The sequence below is a fragment of the Micrasema longulum genome, unplaced genomic scaffold (assembly GCF_059751315.1).
Source record: "Micrasema longulum isolate JH-2025_06_02 unplaced genomic scaffold, ASM5975131v1 h1tg000223l, whole genome shotgun sequence".
NCBI lineage: Eukaryota > Metazoa > Arthropoda > Insecta > Trichoptera > Brachycentridae > Micrasema > Micrasema longulum.
In genome coordinates this window covers 679,757-699,405 of record NW_028277428.1, presented here as the reverse complement: position 1 = coordinate 699,405, position 19,649 = coordinate 679,757, and the positions used below count along the sequence as shown (strand labels likewise).

Sequence of the window (19,649 nt, the reverse complement as noted above, 5' to 3'; positions counted from 1 at the left end):
TTTTATATTTGTAAAAATAAAATTAAGTGATTAGTAGACTCAAATCAGTGTTTGATTTCTAATATTATAAGTTTAAATATGAAATTCTACAAAATGAACACCAAATCAATCAATATAAAATATATATAATACTTGCTTTGTACTTGGTAACCCGATACTTGGAAGATCTAGGCTTGGAGGGCGAAAATTAATTTACAGGAACTCGTCACAAGTGAACAACACAGGTTGCTGTCACGTCAAAAGCGTATTTAACACTGAGCTGCATCTAAAACAAAATTAAAGTAATAAAATTTAACAAAACTGCAACAAAAAAAGTATGTTTAATTGTAATAATAATAATAAAATAACCTTGTTTTTAACTACTTTTTTTTTCTTTTTACCGACCAGTTTTAAAACTACACGAGCTTCTTTAACAAGGCATAATTTACTTATGAATCTTATTCTATTTATTTTAACAGTGTCAACTTAATGATCAATGTAAACATAAACATATAGTTCTTATGTGTAAAATATTTTAGTCATGTTGTTGAGTGAAGGTGATTTTATCTTTAAAACTAGACAGGAGCGTACTAAAGAAAATAGTGTTATTTTTTTATTTTTTTTATTTATCGGTTTTTAAATTTCTAAGATTTCTACGTAGTATAATTTTAATATTTTATTTCCAACATGCAAAATTTTTAATCCAATATCTTTATTTAATTGACAATTTTGTTATAGCGGATAGTTTACGTATTTAGAAAAATTATTAAAATTTGGGCACCTCAAGTGTTCTTTTACTCTTATACTAAATTTATTACAACAGAGACAAAGAACATTCCAAGTCTAGGCATCTACAGGGCTAATGGTCTGTCTGGCTAATTGGCGGCCTCCGTGGTGTAGTGGTCAAGATGCTTGACTCACGCACGGAAGGTTCCGGGTTCGATTCCTGGTGAGAACACAAAAATTAAAAATGTGATTTTTCTCAAGCCTGGGTGCTCTGTGATGTAATTCACCACTGTAATTAGGCCTCCTGGCCTGTTGTGGTGCAAAAAAATGTAAATGTAAAAAAAATGTAAATGTCATTTGCGGGTTTAAGTGGTCACTTTAGACACTGTTTTTCTAAAACTAAAGTTTATTTTGGTTATTCGATGTAGCTTGAATCGCAATCATTACAATATCATTGGTATATGACAGATTTATTGTACTTAGGGACTTGATTTTTTCACAATGTTTCCATATAATTAGAGGTGAAGAATGCAAGTTTAATGTTTGATGGTAGGTAATTAAATAATTTGTTAGAGAAAATGTCACTTTTAAAAAGAATCCGTAGAAAGAGCGCAAAAAATATGATTGTACTGACTTTAAAAAATCTAATGATTAAATTGAACAAAAGAAACGCGATTATTGTATCAACAAGGAATCAAAACAATGTTTAATTTAAAAACAACATTTTTGTTTCATTTTTCAATATTTTTTTAAATTTCATGTACATACTAAATTATACAGCAAGTTGTTCTTAAATAAATAATTGTTTATTTTCTATTGTCATTGTTTTTTTTTTAATTTCCGTAATTAATTAAACATGTTCAAAACCTCTACCTTTACGCGTCTATCCTTTATTTTCCCTGCTTGATGAACACAAAGGAGTTTTCCTTTAAACTCTACTAAGTTAATATAATTCTATCCGGGGTGACAAACACCCTTCTGAGAACACGTTAAGGGAGAAAATTAATAATGCAATAAATACATATGATTTAAAATACGAGATATCTCTAGTGTCTTTTAAAGACAATTCAAAGCAGAAGTTTTGAATTTAAAATTAAATTGAATTAATGTTTTTAAATATTGTTACATTTATAACAGCTCATCGACTTCTGAATGTTTACCAGTTTCAAAATCTATGCACCCGTTTCTTTTTTTACTATGTTAAATGCCATTTAATACTTCAATATTCCATCGGCTTCACCATTACCACAGTGTACAAAGTATTTAAGAAAATATTAATAAAACATCAAATCAGTATTATGTCACAAGAGTATCGTAATAATGGACGTTATAACGATATTCTTGCGACATACAATTTTTTATTAATATGGTATATTTAAAAAATACATCTCAATTCAAGTGATATATTTATGTACCACTTTGGTTATAAAATTACGGTAAATAAGTGGTTAAGGAAGGTTTCAAAATGTGTCGTACTTTAGTTTTCAATCTCTGTATGTTTGTTGACTTCCGTTTATGCGGTAGGTCATTTATACGCATTGAGATATAATATATAGAAATGACAATCCATACGAATTCAAGCTAAAAAGTCGTCCCTAAAGGAAAGGGATTGACCAGCCGAGGGAGCAAATGTCGACACGTCATACCACGTCGACTTTGGCAAGCAAAATACGCAGTATAGTAAAAAGCACGGACTGTTTACATCGATCTACTGCAAGTTATAAAAATTATGTTTTTCTATTTTGCATACGTGTCACCTTTTTTTGTCGTTTCACTATTCGCCCGACTAACTGAGCAGGAATGAGACAGGAGATATCTGACGAATTGGTAACATGTTGATAAGACGTTTTTTGACATAAAAATAGCTATTTTTAACAAGTAATGATTTAAATAAGAACATAACTTACCGTTGAAAGATTATATCATCGCTTTTTCAGATTAATTTGTGTAGCGTCTTAGCGTACATATAGGCATTTTAGTAATTGCGAGGAGACAAAAGTTAAAAAATAGCCAAGGACGGCTCGCAACAGACCAAAGTCCGTTATATCCATTGAGATATAATATATTGAGACGACACTCCATACAAATCTGAGACAAAATGTCATCCTCAAAGAAAATGGAATAGCTAGCGAGGGATGCAAGTCTTACACGTCATATCACATCGACTTAAGCAAGCAAAACACGTAGTAAAGTAAAAAGCCAATACTGTGTATATCGGTCAACTGTGAGTTTAATTTATTATGTTTTTCCTTTCCGCATACGCGACATATTTGTTTTTCGTTTTTTTTTTCATATAGTCTTTATTCAATAAAATACACATTATTACAATATGAATTATTAATCATAAAGAAAAAAAGTATTAAAATATACTTTGTCCCGACAAACTATTCAATAATAGTTTGTCATCGGGTGCTTAGACATTAGTTTCAAAAACTAATCAAATAAAAAGAGTACGGACGTTATACTGTATACATGTAAAATAATAAACATAAAAAATAATTTAATGATTTTTTTTTTAAAGTAAAAAAATAGAGTAAAACAATACAATTCAAACTAAAGAATAGCAATATACTTGAATCTATTTTAAATATAAGAAAAAAATTAAACACATGAAAATAGTATGTGCTCATAAATGTAATCAAAACAAGATATAAAATAGAACAAAGTAAATTGAAAATTTCAATTCATATCTACAGAAAAAAAAAAAAAGTTTTAGTACATATACGCAAAACTACACTAGCGGACGATGTAGTGGGGTAACTGGCGAAATTTTTAGAGCGTTAGAACTGGTAACATATTATTAAAACGCTAAAACAGCTGTTTAAAACAAATATTGATTAAGGTGAAAATATTAATAACCAGTAAAAGGTTAAACCATTGCTTTTTCTATATGTTTCAGAACGATTTATGCAGTGTTTTTGCGTACATGTAGGCATTTTAGTAATTGCCAGGAGACACAAAAGTTCATTTATTTATTTGACACTTTATACACATAAACAATATATATATACATATAAGGGCGGGCATATTGCCTTAAGGCAATTTCTTCCTACCTACCCAAACCGTTCAGTTTGAGAAAATTATAAATACATGGACATATTGAATCTTACAATTTTATACAAAATTAAAAACAAATATCAACAAAATAAATATATATATATTTAAAAAAAATAACACTATACTATGAAGAAAGGAGAGGGGGTGGGAAGGAAAGAAGAAGGATAAATGAATAATTTAAATATTTAGATAGTGATATTTTAATCTTGACTTAAATGTAAATAAAGAAGGAGTATCTCTAACATTTGTGGGTAGATTTTTCCATAATTGAGCGGCTACTACTGTGAAAGAGGAGGCAATAAAATTAGAGAGATGAAAGGGTATTAAAAGGGTTCTCTCGTTACTAGAGCGAAGAGATAGTCCGTGTTGTGAAAGAGGTTGGATGAGCTCTCTCAGATAAACAGGCAAAGTGAAATTATTAAAAATATTGTGATGAAGTGAAAGAATGTGAATGTTTCTTCTATGCCTGATACATAGCCAGTGTAGTTGCGTGCTATACTCGGTTATGTGGTCAAATTTGCGAAGATGTTTTATGGAGTCTTTATTCAATAAAATATACATATTATTACAATATTATTACATTATAAAGAAAACAAAGTATTAAAATATATTTTGTCCCAATAAACTATTCAATAATAGTTTGTCATCGGGTGCTCAGACATTAGTTTTAATTAATAATCAAATAAGAAGAGTACAGGCATACTACTGTATACGTATAAAATAACATTTTTTTTTTAAGTAAAAAAATAGAGTTAAATAATACAATTAAAATTAAAGAATAGTAATTTACTTAAATATATTTTAAATATAAAAAAATAAAATAATAGACACATATATAAATAGTCAAAGATATAACGAATTCAAATATTCTGCAAAAGTTGAAAAGTAGCCGAGGACTGCTCGCAACAGACGTCCGTTCTATCAAACATATGCATGTCGATTGGTCGCAAGTTGAAGGACCATATTTCGAACGCTTGTGTTTACTCTAGTTATACAGCCCAATGGTCTGTAATTACATATGTTGCGACGGTCTGACGAACGTAGTTTCTTTCCCTTTGTTGATTTCGTTTAATACGCAACGTAGTATTGATGAACTCACTGTAACACGATAATACAAAATAAAGGACATGCGTACCCAAGTGTTTTCATATAATTAAAGGATTGTAAACAGAGCCTTTGTCTGTGGACATGGGACATGAAACATAAGACGAGAAAAGCTCACCTTCTAATTGGAAAATTAAGGAGCACCATGTGTTTACTAGAAATAACCTTACGAAAATAAAGGACGACTCATTAACACCTGAACGCATATTTATTTATTTAAAACTCCATGTTGTTATCGTATAATCACTTTGTATTTAGGTACTGTCAATAATTTTGCAAAGTTTAGCCTTTTAACTTGTTTTTGTTTATTTACGCTTATTAAGAATTTTTAAGACATTTTTGATTTCATATCTAAAATACGGAATTTATTGGCAAATATAACAAAATATGATGCACTAAAATACAAGAAAAATAATAAAATTAAAATAAGTGCCAGTTGAATAAATAAAGAAATAACACCAATGTAAAAATTGCATGAAATTATTTTTATTATTTCTCCACGTGTAAAAATACATCTGAAGTTACTTATATGAATAATAATATTTTGTGAGCTTACGGCAAAAACTGATAATGTCAGAACTCTTGTTTGGCTGTCTGAAAAATCAAGATTGATGTTTTTACAGACACAAACTGGTGGTTTTATTAAAATTAATTTATAAACCCTTACGGATTACATTCATGTAACATTTTTTTTTTTTTTTAATTCTGAGAGTCGGCCTTGCGGGGTAATGGACATGTGGTCATTTTCAGGTCTTGTGTTTGATTTCTGATCTGATTGATATAAACTATCTATTTAAAAAGATGTTTTTTTTAATTTTTTTTTATTATTAAATAAACATATAAAACAAAAATGACACATTATACTCCCAGGAGTTATTAGAAACTCCTTTGGGACCGTACATAAGGAAAAACATTTTTTTGACAATACATAATATCATACAAATTAATACATTCATAATAAAAAGAAAACATTATTGTATAAGAAACATAAAACACCATCGTAAATAAACTACATTTACAATTATGACTATCAAAAAGATTTAAAAAATATTTTTTAATTGCGACACTTCTGGATTTTTTATTCAGTTTTTTGTGTCTTAGCTCATTAGGCAGTTTATTATATTTGGAATGGCCAATATTTTTCAAGGACCTACTGCAGAACTTTGTTGAGTGAAACTTAAACACATGAAGATTCCCTGAATAACGCATATTGTATTTATGAATATTATGACCAAATGTGTATTTTAAATTTGAGTGAGCAGAAAAGTTGATGATATTTAAAATAGTATTGGTTATGTCATGCAATGGTATTACCTTGAAAGGAAGTATCTTTGTTTGTCGGTAGATATTCTTGACATGGGAATCCCGTTTAAGTCCATGAATGTTTCTTAGAGCTCTATTCTGAAGAACTTGTATTTCCGAGATCACACTAGAATATTTCATAGTCCCTGAAACGTATGACTGATCATCTTACCTTTGTGTAGTAAAAAATGATAAAGATACGAGTACCAGTGCAATGCCCTATAAACCATTAGGTGCGGAAAGGGAATGATGATAAAATTCATATTCTTTGTTAATTATAATATTTTAAACACCTGTTGCAAAGGTTGTCTGAGTATTTTGTTTAGTTTTATCTGGTAGTTTATTGTATTGCTTCAGTGTCGGGTTTATAAGTCACCGCTTGATCAAAAAAAATTCAAAACTGCCTAAATAGACATGGCCACGTTTTGTTGTGTGCTCACGTTTAAATATTTGAAAAAATAAATATTAAAAACAAATTTCGTCAACAAATCAAATCAATCAATCAATTACTTACAACTACATAAGTAAAAGTATATTTAAAAATAAAGAGACTTTTTGTGAAGTTGAGTTTTATTGGAGTAGATGAGATTTATCTGTCTGTAAATTAATTCACTTAGATGCTTGATAAAAATATGAGAAAGCACTCTCTCCCACCCGAAACCTGTTTAAAATACCAAAAATACTCCTATCGGTTTCTCTTATCATAAATTATAAATTTTTTTAAATCTTTAAACGAGTTTCATTTAAATTTTCCATAGAACATACCGTAATTTCAATTGAATTAAACTCTACTGCTTTTATTACCCCTTTAATTGTTAGTTTAGCTATTTGCATAGAAAGCTTAATTCGATTTTTTTCATTCTTCCTTATAACCATATTGCAATTACACGAATGGTAAAAAAAATCATTTACGAAAATCCATTTCCACTATTTAATCTTTATATACATAATTTTTCTGTACGTGTTAACCGATTTACGTACGGTTTTCAGCGAAATGTAGATCTTAAAGCTGCGCGTGTTCGTAGATATTAAATTTTTCAATCAAATCAATAAAAAAAAGTTAGAAGCATAAACATTTTTTCATCGACCTACCAGGGTCGCATTCGACGAGAATGCATACACACAAGAAATGGAAGGATGTTGTTTTTTTGTGTTTGAAAAATTTTGTTTTTAAATTTTTACAAATAACATTTGCTTTTTATGGATCCCAATCAGATTTCTTTCTTTACATTCCTTATAAATTCTTCCCAATTATTTATTTTTGGTAGTAATAAAATAATATTAACGGACGTTCAATACCTTTTTTAAAATCGCATTCATAAATAAAGTGAACCCTTGTTAGTAAGAAGAACCAAGTTTGACATTTGCAAAAATAATTCTGTATTTGAAAATGAATTTATTTTATTTTGGATTTTTACAGCTATTACACAATCAAAATAAGTAGAAAAATATTTAAAATGCTAAAGCCAATTAAAAAATCCACTGTAAATATAATGACACATAATATATAAGAAAAGAAGTTTCGTAATTGTATTTGTGTGACGTTTGTATTCATGTGTATGTGAATGTGTGTATGTGTGAATGAATGAGGGAGAGGATACATGTGCGTGTGGGAATGACTGAGGGAGAGGGTGCGTGTGTGTAATTATTTTTAGTTTTGGAATTTAATCATAAACAAGTACCGAGGTACCTTCTTATCAATGAAAAGTCTTTTAAAAAGGTAGCAGGCACGCCAACGTTCTGGCAGGACGTTTGTCGGGTCCGCTAGTTTAATATACGTTTAATTTAAGTTGGTTTAAATTTTTATCATTATTATAGTAAAGCTCCGTTTAATAGAACTCCAGTCATTCGGATTGCCAAGTATCCAGATCGTTGTCAGAAAATGAAAGATATGAAAGAAGTCATAATAAGTATTGAATAATATTTAAAGCATTAACTTTGTTGTCAAACATTTAACCAAATTTTATTAAATATTTGTATCTTACTACTTACCAACTTTTCTATGACTATCGGTTTCGAGACTCACCCGTCTCTTCGTTAAGACACCAATTAAACGTAGTTATGCAGAAAGCAGCCAGTACATAATTTCGAAAAAATAAGATATTGATGTTATCGGGTGCAGTAAGGTCAATTTTATGTTCTGCTAAAAACAGCCAGACTCACCACAGTAATTGGGCCTCCTGGCCTGTTGTGGTGCAAAAAAATGAAATAAAATGAAAAAGAAGAAGGATAAAGGAACAATTTAAATATTTAGAAAGTGACATTAATGTTCCTTTGGTCAATAATCAAACAACGTTTCAATATAGCCTGTTATACGATATTCCAGTGTAATGGTCACCCTAAACCTAAGCTTCTCCTTCCATCCCTTTCCCCCCTTTTTAAAACTATTTATCAAATAACCTAAAATACTTTCATAACATAACCAGTGCATTTTTTTCCTCATCGGTGCATGTGCTTATTAAAATGCATGTTATGATGGTTTTAAATTTAATGTGCAACCACTGTGGTGAAGGGGTTTTGCATGTCGGTTTAATTTGCGTCCTGACGAAGAGAAGAGTTCATCTCAAAATCGGTAGACATCAAAAAGTCTGTAAATGGTTATATTCAAATATTTAATAATATTTCGAGTAGTTATGAACTTGAATTTCATGAATTAAAAGTCAAGAAAGGAGATTTAGGTAGGTTTGGAAATGTAAAGCGAATGGACAGAGAAGGAACGCCTAAAAAGATTTTCTATGTGAATGTTAATGAATGCATAAATAGAGGAAGACCGAAAAAGACATGGCATGACTAAATCCAACAAATACTTGAAGATGGACATATCAAAAGTCGGAATAATTGGCGCGCGTACATGAGAAGATACAGGAATGTAGAGGAAGCGAGATCTGTGTGCAAAGACACGAACAGGCCATGCCTTTGGGGGATTTTTTGTCTTCTATTCCTATACTAATATGTTTTTCATTGCTATGTTTTTATTTATTTTATTAAATACTCCGTTTTATCTCTTATGTGATGTATTGTAAAAAAACAAAAAAATATTTTAAAAAAATATATTAGAAAAAAATAAAGTGATGTGGCGTTTTGTCCTCTCAGCCTACTCTTACGGGAAAACAGCTTAATGGTTTGTTGTTGTTGTTATTGTAGGTGGAATTTTACTGGGTGCAAAGTGGCCACCTAAACCAGTCAATGACAGATTATAAGCCCCGGTAATTCCCTTCTCAAAACTGTTTTCCGTTTCTGTTGCAATAAATTTAAATTTTGTTAAAATATTACAAAGAAAATTAATCCATACAGGATCTCTTAAGGTCGGAATGACAGGTTATTCTATACTATTTACGTATTATACTGAAATAATATTATAGTATTTTATAAATGGTTTTATTTGATTTTCTGAGCACCTCTGTGTCCTGAATTTTCTTTCACGTCAGACATTTTGAGTTGAATACAATGTCTCCTTAGCATCCTGTGCGGGAGACCATCCATCAACAAGTAAGCGGGAAGTGGTGACAAGTTACTCTCAAACTGCGCATATAAGATATTTATATAACACCGGAAGAAAATGCATGAAATTTCAAATAAATAAATTCCGCAAGAAACGTTTACACACGTATCTTTGTAATAATAAAAATGGTCTTCAAAATTTGAAATAAACGAATGTCCGAGTTTTATTTTTATTGCATTTTACTAGTAAAGTTATTGTATTGTACAAAGTTGGTTAATTTTTTCAATTATATTTACATAAACAGCATAAAGTTTACATAAACATCAGCGGCGGCCTCCGTGGTGAAGTGGTCAAGACGCTTGACTCACGCACGGAAGATTCCGGGTTCGATTCCCGGTGAGAACACAAAAATTAAAAATGTGATTTTTCTCTTCTTCTGGGTGCTTTGTGATGTAATTCACCACTGTAATAAGGCCTCCTGGCCTGTTGTGGTGCAAAAAAAAAATGTAAAAAAAAATAAATTGCCTTTAACATATTGAACATAAATATGAAAATGAAATACATATATATAAATATATATAACAAAAAATGATGAAATTGCATAACTATAACAATAGTAACACATAAGCAACCAAAAATATTAACACAATAAATACATTAATATGAAAAAACAAAAAAAGAGAAAACATTTTTAAATGTAAAGAAAAGTTTAAAAATAATATTGAAAGAGAAAAGAAGATATCAGACTCGTTTTATAACTATCAAGTCCAGTATAAACCAGAGAAGCGTATTCTAGATGGGGTCGAACTAGTGAGCAAAATATTATGAATATTATTATGAATAATCTAATCATATTTTTGTGGAAATATTATGGAAGTCTAGGTATAAAAGGGGCTAATGGTCTGTAATTGGCCAGTGAAGCTGATCACTTTATTTGTATTTTCAATTTATTTAAACCTTAAGAACAACAATACATGCACTTCAGTGGAGTAACTTACTCTGTGGCTTGTATCTAAAAGGGTCCATGTCAAGGTCAATGCTAATATAATTAACAAAATATTCCATGTTTTTTTATACAAATGCACGTTTAGTAATGTTTTTAATTATATTTGTTATCAAACACGTCAAACAGTTTAATATAACACAACAAAATGACTAAAAAAATACTCTCTTGTAATATTGCTATTCACTTCATTGGCCCTTTTAGATAGACGACACAGAACTATTGCTCAAAGCTATATATTTCAGCCAACCTAAAAACCGACTGATCTAAAAGGAAATTTAAATACAAAAATATATATTTATATATAAATTAATATATTACAACAGAGATGAAGAAAATTTAAGAGAAGGCAATATAGAAGTCTTGGCATCTACAGGGCTTATGACTTGTCATTGGCTGGTTTAAGTGCCCACTTTACACACTGTGTAACATTCACCATTCTGCCCATATTTGATCATCTATTTTCCTTTAATTATTTTATCTGTCGATGTTTGTGAAGTTAAAAAGCTAAAACCTTTATTTATGCGGGTGAGATTCATATAATTGAATTATTTCACCTACATTCTTAGGCAACGCCTTAAAAATTTATTTTTTCAATTTCTTTACTTCTTCATTTACTAGGTGGATTTATCAACACATTTTGAGTTTGTCCAAATTTTTGTAGACAAGGAGTGAATTCACTTCTTTTGGGAGCTGTTGACATTAACATATTACAAAATAGATGAAGAACATTCAATAAGAGGCAATATAGTCAATAGTTCTATATTGCCTTCCCTTAAATGCTCTTCATCTCTGTTGTAATATATTAATGTCAACACCTCCTCAGGGAGTTGAATCCAGTTCTTGTCTACCATTGTTGATATATACATATGTCATTATGCTATTCATATATCGTCGTCCATCTTTCAAAAAGGCGTATCTCGTTTTTCACTTCGTCGAAATTAAGTTATAAATATTTTAATGTAAAAAAAAATATGTTTGTGGAATAAATGGGCATCATACTGTCTTAAAATAATTTCAAAAAAACTGAGCAAAATACAGAAAGATTATTTTTTTGATTATTTCTAAAGGCGAAAATTTTCCAAACAAATATTCGAAAAGTCGTCTCAAAAATCGAAAAATTCGAGATACGCCTTTTTGAAAGATGGACGACGATATTTTTCGATCTACATCTGTTTTTTTAGTGGGCGGACAGAACTTGTGCTTATAAACTTTTCAATAAAATATTTTTGCTATTTAAGTTATATACTGACGACTGGAGGATCAGGTTAAGAGTTTAGTTAGAGACAGAAAAAGGATCCAGAATAAAAGAAATGATAGTTAAATGTTCAAAGGTACCAACATTGAACATTAACCATTATTTATCTTTGCTTCTTCCTTGTCCGCTCTTGAGTGGAGCATGTGAACATCACCAGACTCCTCCAGAAGACACTATCGCCAGTCAGTGCTATGTCGGCGTTTTAGGACGGCACACGGCGGAAGCCTGCAGGCGCAGTTGTGAAGAAGTGGCTACAGACTCTCAGTGTCCAAATCAGATAAATTTAAAACAGCCTACTTTTAATTCTGTCTGAATCTCAAGAGATTCTAAGCATAAAATAAATTATAATAATTTTATTTTTATTTTTATAAAGCCAACAGACATTTATACATTTATAAGAATTATAAATGTATAAATGTCTGTTATAAGAATTATAAATGTATGAATGTCAATTATACCATAAATACAATATTTGAGTTTGTCCAAATGTTCGTAGACAAAAGACTGGATTTCACCCCCTTGGGAGTCATTAAGATTTACAAATTACAACAGGGATGGAGAATATCTTAAATAAGGGAATATGGAAGTCTAGGCATTTGCAGGGCTTATGACCTGTCATTGGCTAGTTTAAGTGGCCACTTTACACACTGTGCAACATTCACTATTTTGCCTATGTTTGAGCATCCATATTTCTTCAATTATTCCATTTGTTGATTTTAGCGAAGTTAAAGAGCTGAAACCTTTATTGTTGTGAAGAGAATCATCTGACTGAATTATTTCACATACTCCAACAAATGGAAGAATTGAAGAAATATGGATGCTCAAACATAAGCAAAATAGTGGATGTCAGGTCATAAGCCCTGTAAATGCCTAGACTTCCATATTCCCTTATTTAAGATATTCTCCATCCCTGTTGTAATTTGTTAATACCATAAATACATATCATAAAGTCCAATTAGAGGCTTCCACATAATATTGTTATTGTAAATGTTGTCAAATAAAAATTATATTCACCATAAAATAACTAATCATACAAAACTTATAATATTACTAAAAATGTAATGTAAATGTAATACATATTATTCAAAATATATCTACTTTTGAATATGGTCACACAGTTGCACATTATAATAAATAATACAACTATAGTTGACCATACAGTGTTCATTTATTATGGGCCCACATACAGAACTGCACATAACCTGCTTAATATAGGCCGTGAATTCAAGGCGCAACATCATAACTTGAATTATTTTTGGAAATTTTACTTTTAAAGGAAGTTAAAGATATGTTATTAATATCAATACAATTTAGTTTCTGATTACACATATGGCAAGTTCTATTAACAAATGAATTTTGAAAAGATTTAGTGGAACATTTAGAAATTTTAAAAAGAGATTAGTTTCTGGTCTGCGTTACTGGGACTCTAAAATCAATAAGCGATAGAATCTATGTAATAATATATGTATATATGTTGGGTGTTAATAAACGTTCTGTACGTTTTTTTTCCAAATGATGAGAACAAAATTACACAGCCAAAAAAAAACAAATTAGTCAATAATGTATTATCCACTGCGAGCAGCTTTGGCAGATTTATTCCCTCGAACGAAAAGGTGTTAAAAATGCTCGATTTCGTCTATTTGATAAAGACTTGTAATCGAATAAAATAAAAAATGTAATGTAAAAGCAAACACAACATCTCGTAGAACAGAAAATTTCCTTTCGAACGACTTTAAAAAAACATTTTTTAAAACTTTTATTACTAATTTTAATATCTGGAAAAATAACCGACACGACCAATGTTAACACCTAATAACACAATGAACATCTCTTGGATCTGGAGGTTTTTGATGACCCAATACTTCAAAGTCGATGGGCAACTGATGATATGCAACCGACTGATAAGAAGGATAATCTATCACTTCAAGCTTTTTCTGCTGGTAGACAAAGAAAAGTCAGTAAGTGGTCATACGATTATATTAATATTTACGAAAATATGTTTGACCATAAAGTTTATAAGAAATGAATTTTTCATTTTATGTATTTGAAAAAAAAAAAAAAAATATAACATGGTTTATTAAATAAAAAAATACAAATTCCATCTTACAAACAAATTTCAAAAATTATTTTTTAAAATAAAAAGTTTAATAATTTACAAATCATTTTACTAACATTCATATTAATATTTTTATTATAATATATCTATAATTACGTATACAAACTTAAATAAGACTATCGCTATGACAAATCAGGTAAATAATATGCAGTTTTCATTGTTCGCTATTGTAAACGTATCTAATAATTACATTTTGTTAATTAAACCAGGATTGTAGAATGAATCCATAACTATGTTGGAATTTTGCCAAACAAATTCTACAAAACTCACTTATCTAGGATAGCTTAATTAACTGCAAATCTATTTATCCCTTTAGGTCTCAACTTTTTTAACACGTTTTTTTTTTTGGATTTCACATTAGGTAAAATATAGATAAAACGCCCTTAGATAAAACGCCCTCATTGTTACATCTTTAAACTTTTTTACCTAAAAATACGATTCAAATACGTGATATCAAAAGTTTGTCTCTACAATTTCTATAAGTATTTGTTTTATTTTGGCACAATATGATATATTCTCAAATCGGTAATAACGTCAAAAGATTTTTACGATTCTAATGACATCACTATTAATGTTTAGGTTTTTGCTGGTTGTTGGGGGTGGAGCTCTCACCCCAGTTCAAGGTCAGCAGAAAAAACAATGTTGATGTTTGATGTGTATTTATAACATGGCGAAGATACCAAGGGCGAACCGTGTATAGAAGCGTTTATGCGCAGCTTACCATTTTATTTGACTAAGGGCCTATTTCACCACCTCTGAGTAAAGTCTTGATTAGAACTACTCGTCGAGTAAAACAAATAATCTGTTTCACCACCTCTAAGTAGCGCTATTCGGCGAGTAAGTCCCTGAGTAAACTACTCAAAGCTTTTCCCTATGATTAATTGCTAATCATAACCTAGAGAAAAAATAAAATGGCGGCAAAACAATTTGACAGCCGGCAAAGAGGGTTTGTGTTTCGATTTGTTAGTTTGGAAAGTAAGTGTTTTTATAAATTATGGAACTGATAGAGCTTGTGGACGATTTTTATGAAGAAGAAATGGTTGAAATTCGGAGAAAAAAAGTTTATAGGCCTAGAGAAAATTACTTCGAGACGTTAGATGAAGTCGACTTCAGGTCAAGATTTCGCTTGACAAAACAGGCTGTCAATGAAATCCATACTTTGATTGAACATCAAATTCGTTCCAGAAGCACTCGGTTTGTAGAAGTTCTTTACATAATTATGGAATATTATTTTTTTTACTCTAGGAACTATAATAATACGAGTTATCATTTCAGGAATAAAGCTGTGCCAACAATTATCAAGTTACTGTTGACATTGAGATATTTTGCAACGGGCTCGTATTTACTGTCTGCTGGAGATTTTAGTGGTGTGAGTAAATCATCTGCATGCCGATTTATAAAATAAGTTTCTGAGGCCATAGCACTTCTCCGGACAACCTTCATTCGCTTTCCTCAAGATTTGGGTCCTTTAAAACAGGGGTTTTATAATTTGGCACGTTTCCCGAGGGTCATTGGAGCTATAGACTGCACGCATATTGCAATTTCTCCAAGTATGCTATTTATATATTATCTCATAATAATTAAGGATAGCACATAAATTATATAATCATATTATACTGCCTTTAAAAGTATAACAATGCATTATGATAAAAATGACCTTTCATTTAACTACTATTGAATATTAAATAATATATAATTCATGTCACTATGTACTCTCCTGCACATTAATTATGCTTTTTCTCCCATAACCGAGATTGATTTAATTTTATCGGTTTCAGGAGGAACGAATGCCGAGGTGTATCGAAACCGAAAAGGAGTATTTTCGATTAATGTTCAAGCCATTTGCGATGCAGATTTGATCATAAGAGATATTGTTGCCCGGTGGCCTGGGTCCAGCCACGACCAGACTATATTCAATAATTCTTTGATAAAAGCCAAGTTTGAGGCTGAGCAATTTGACAATGGCATTTTGTTAGGTGACAGTGGCTATCAAAGCCAGCCCTACCTTTTTACACCTCTTGCACATACAACAACCCCAGCAGAGAACCTCTACAATTAATCACAAATTCGCAGCCGGAATGTTGTTGAAAGGTGTTTTGGTGTCCTCAAGAGTAGGTTCCCTGTATTGCGAAGGCGGATAACCCTATCTGTGGAGCGCACTACAGCAATCATCACAGCTTGTGTAGTGCTGCATAACATAGCTGTAAGGATGAATGATGACCAATTCGATTATGAAAGAAACCAGGATTACATAGATGAAGAAGTTGCCGGCAATGAAATCCTGGATAATGATCCAAGAAGAAGACTGATTTTAGAATACTTCACCCCCCTGTTAAATAATCATGTGTAAAAGGAAAATGAAGTAAAATAATCTAAAATTGGTAGTAATAATCTTTTATTATCTATTATATAATTTTATTGCAATATAACTATATTACAAAGCTACAGAACTTAAAAGGCATACCTGTGAAATTATAATGGATAAATAAAAACATGAATCTACATAACATAGATGTAAGGGATGAACGATGACCAATTTACATTTTACACAGTATATTCATACACTCATGACTTTTCAGGCTGTACCTGTGTTGAGCCATAATAATTTATATGGAAAAAAATAGTAAATTACAAGAAATAATAACACGTTACACAACAATACATATACAATAACTATACAAGAGGATCAATCGTTTATTTTTTTTAAAAGTAGTTTTAGTTTTGTAGTGTGTATTTCCATAATTATTATTCTCTCCTGTTGCCTAAATGCCCATTCCTTTTTCTTTTCCTCGTATTCCTCCAGTAAAATTTTTTTTTGGAGGTATATTAAATCCCTCCGGGCATCTGTCACTTTTCCACCTTTCCTCAGAGCCGTATGCTTCGGAGTGCGGAGCTGTGGGACACTCCAAGAATCCCACTGCTTCTTTGAATCAGCTCCAACTGAGGGTGAATCCTCAGGAGTCTTTAAATTTACCGCATCCAATGCTGAGGTGGATGGCAAAGATAACACCTCTATATCCATTTCAACTGTTTGCGGGGCAGTTGTTGGCTCGCTCAAGGTAGGTGGCTCCTCTGTGCCTTGTTTGTCACCTGAAAAAAGTAATTGAATGAATGGGGGGGAGTATTGTTAAAAATAATACAACTTCAATTGCTTCATAGTCCAGTGACTATGAAAAATTCTAGTAATTCTAGTGAATTTAGCAATAAAAAACTTGAAAACATAATGCTGGATTTATCATAATATTGTCAGAGCGTTAAAAACTGAAACATCTATAACATAACCGGCATCTAGATATGACACCTACTAAATCATTATTGTACCCCCCTTCCACCTCATAAATTAGAAAACCATAATACAATAATATTCTTATGCATTTAGTTGTTTTGTCTTACAGAAATAATTTTAAACAGTTTTACTTACTTAGAAAGTCCGCGTCACTGTCGAATATGGTCGACATTCCTTGGGCGCTCAGGCTTATAAGGTCCATGACTTTGATTTCCGTTGAGTCTAGGGGAACCGCCGTGCAGGGTCCTCCACCAGTCTTGTAGAGATCTGCCCTAATCAATGCGCTCTTCTTTCGGACAGATCTCTTAAACCCGTCGTATTTCACTTTCAAAGTCCTGTGAGACCGAAAATGGCTGGATTTGGAGCACGCGTTAAACTCCGCTTCTATTGATTTCCAAGCGGAAATTTTTTCTTTCCACAATATATTGTCACTTTTTTTATTTTCTATCACATCTTTGTGGCGCAAAACTAAACTTATTAGTACTTCGCACTCCTCAGCACTAAAGTTTACACTCCGTTCGCGCTTATTCTCAATTATAATGCAGTTTTTAAAAAACACGTGCGACTCCCAAAGTAATGAACGAATACAATTAACAACTAGTAATAGTTCTACATTATCTCTGCAATAAACAACACATGAAAGCTAGCAGTAGACGTTGTCACGTTATCAGACGTGAGCCTAGACCGTTTAAATGCGACGTTGCCATACAAAGTATCTATTTAGCAAATCAGAGGATACTCATAGGTCGTGAAACCGTTGCTCGGTAATCGGGACATTAATCATCGGATTAAGTTATGTGATGGTTAGTTATTCAATACTTTACTCAAAGGTGGTGAAATAGGCCCTAACTCTAATAACGTTTTATTGTAACTTTATTTACAGAAAAACAAATAAATAATCAACATTTATTTTAAATCATTTCCACCGTTTGTTTTTTTATCCTGAAATAAATATAAATTTTGATAAAGCGCGCTCAGCGCCTGCGGTGAGCCAAGAAACTAGCCGATTATTACAGCTTATTTTTTCATACAAATAAGTATACTATATTTTGTATGTATTTACCCTAGCGCGGGTTTTTTCACCTAGATTAAACTTGCAGATTACACAAATTATTTAAAGATTCTTGATTTGGAAAACAGTATTTCAAACATTATTTCTTAAACATTTTTCTTTGAGATGGTACTTTTAACGTTAGACCATAATTACTTTCATGCGTCATATTGCAGGACATATAGCGTTCCACGCAGCCGTTTTTAGCACTATTAATTACTAGAACAATGCGGCTAGTTGACATTTCAATTGATTACCTAATATCGACTGAATTCATAGTGGTATTGTTTATTTATTAAAGTAATGGATAGTAAAACTATAAAATGTAATATATCACGAAGTTACATCGTTTGAGTTTATTTCATGGATGAGAGTTGTTGTATCACACAGAACCACAGAAAAATATAAATTTATAGTATATATTACTTACATTATATTATGTACCTCCTATTTAAGTACAAATATATGATGTTTTTCTAAAGCTTACCTGTAAATAAAATCACCATTTGAAACTGGAAGATACAGCTCTTTGTGGCGAAACACGAGGGTAACGGCGTTGATGAGTTGAACTACTGCCTCGAACTATAAACTGAAACTGACCGACTGACTGATTCCACTGGACTTCATACAAGAACTAACTGGCTGACGTTACCGCACCCTGTGTCTTTTTAATAGGGAGTTATTTAGTTCTCCATGTCTTCATGGCGGGAATGAAGTTATTGTACTCAAGGACGCTTCACTGAAGTCTTCCGATTTCATTATTGAGTTGGCGTCCGGTGTGAAATACTGCTGGTCTCAGAATATAATGTACTGTATCAAATAGAAAATGTTGAGTGGCTACTTGTGGTGACTCTCTATATTTCAGATTGAATCATTTGGCCCATCGATCAATGGACTTTGATCCCCACAAATGTATAAAAAACACGTTTTCATTAAAAATTTATAAAACGAGTACTTACGTACAAAACAGCTCGCAGTTGGCGTCACGTCTTTTTGACACCACATGTCACACGTCATACCCGTCAGGTGTGTGTCTAGCAAACATTGCTTCAAGTACGGCGCAGTAACATATACGTGCCGTTTGTCCCATAGGGCGCAAAACGACTCGTTTTCTGGTTATTCTAATTACAATGAAAGCATCCACCCCTTTCCCGAAACTGTTCATAAAGACTTGAGTCTTTCTTCAATTTCGCATATCAATATCAATTTTTTTTTTTTTAAACTAATTAAGCGAAAATTTAATATTTTTTTACAATCAAACCGCGAAAATAACAAAACAAATAAACTTAAAAAACTTTCATTGTACCCCTCACTGCAGTTTTGTC

At 31.3% G+C, this 19,649-nt stretch overlaps 1 protein-coding gene and 1 long non-coding RNA gene across 2 annotated transcripts in view; one reads left to right on the top strand and one right to left on the bottom strand.

The window, feature by feature from the left end:
* Window positions 1–14,894: 14,894 nt before the first annotated feature.
* Window positions 14,895–15,834, top strand: LOC148283561 (uncharacterized). Its single transcript, XR_015825564.1, has 3 exons — window positions 14,895–15,181; window positions 15,263–15,537; window positions 15,766–15,834. It is a non-coding gene; the product is annotated as an uncharacterized LOC148283561 (long non-coding RNA).
* A 540-nt stretch (window positions 15,835–16,374) lies between these two features.
* The window catches only part of LOC148283560 (uncharacterized), a 30,870-nt gene continuing 27,595 nt past the window's right edge, over window positions 16,375–19,649 (bottom strand). Inside the window, exons 2-3 of the mRNA XM_088243660.1 lie at window positions 17,409–17,893; window positions 16,375–17,077 (exon numbers count right to left, since the gene is read on the bottom strand). Coding sequence (XP_088099786.1) covers window positions 16,674–17,077; window positions 17,409–17,893 — 889 coding nt within the window. The 3' untranslated portion in view covers window positions 16,375–16,673. The remainder of the gene's footprint in view (window positions 17,078–17,408; window positions 17,894–19,649) is intronic.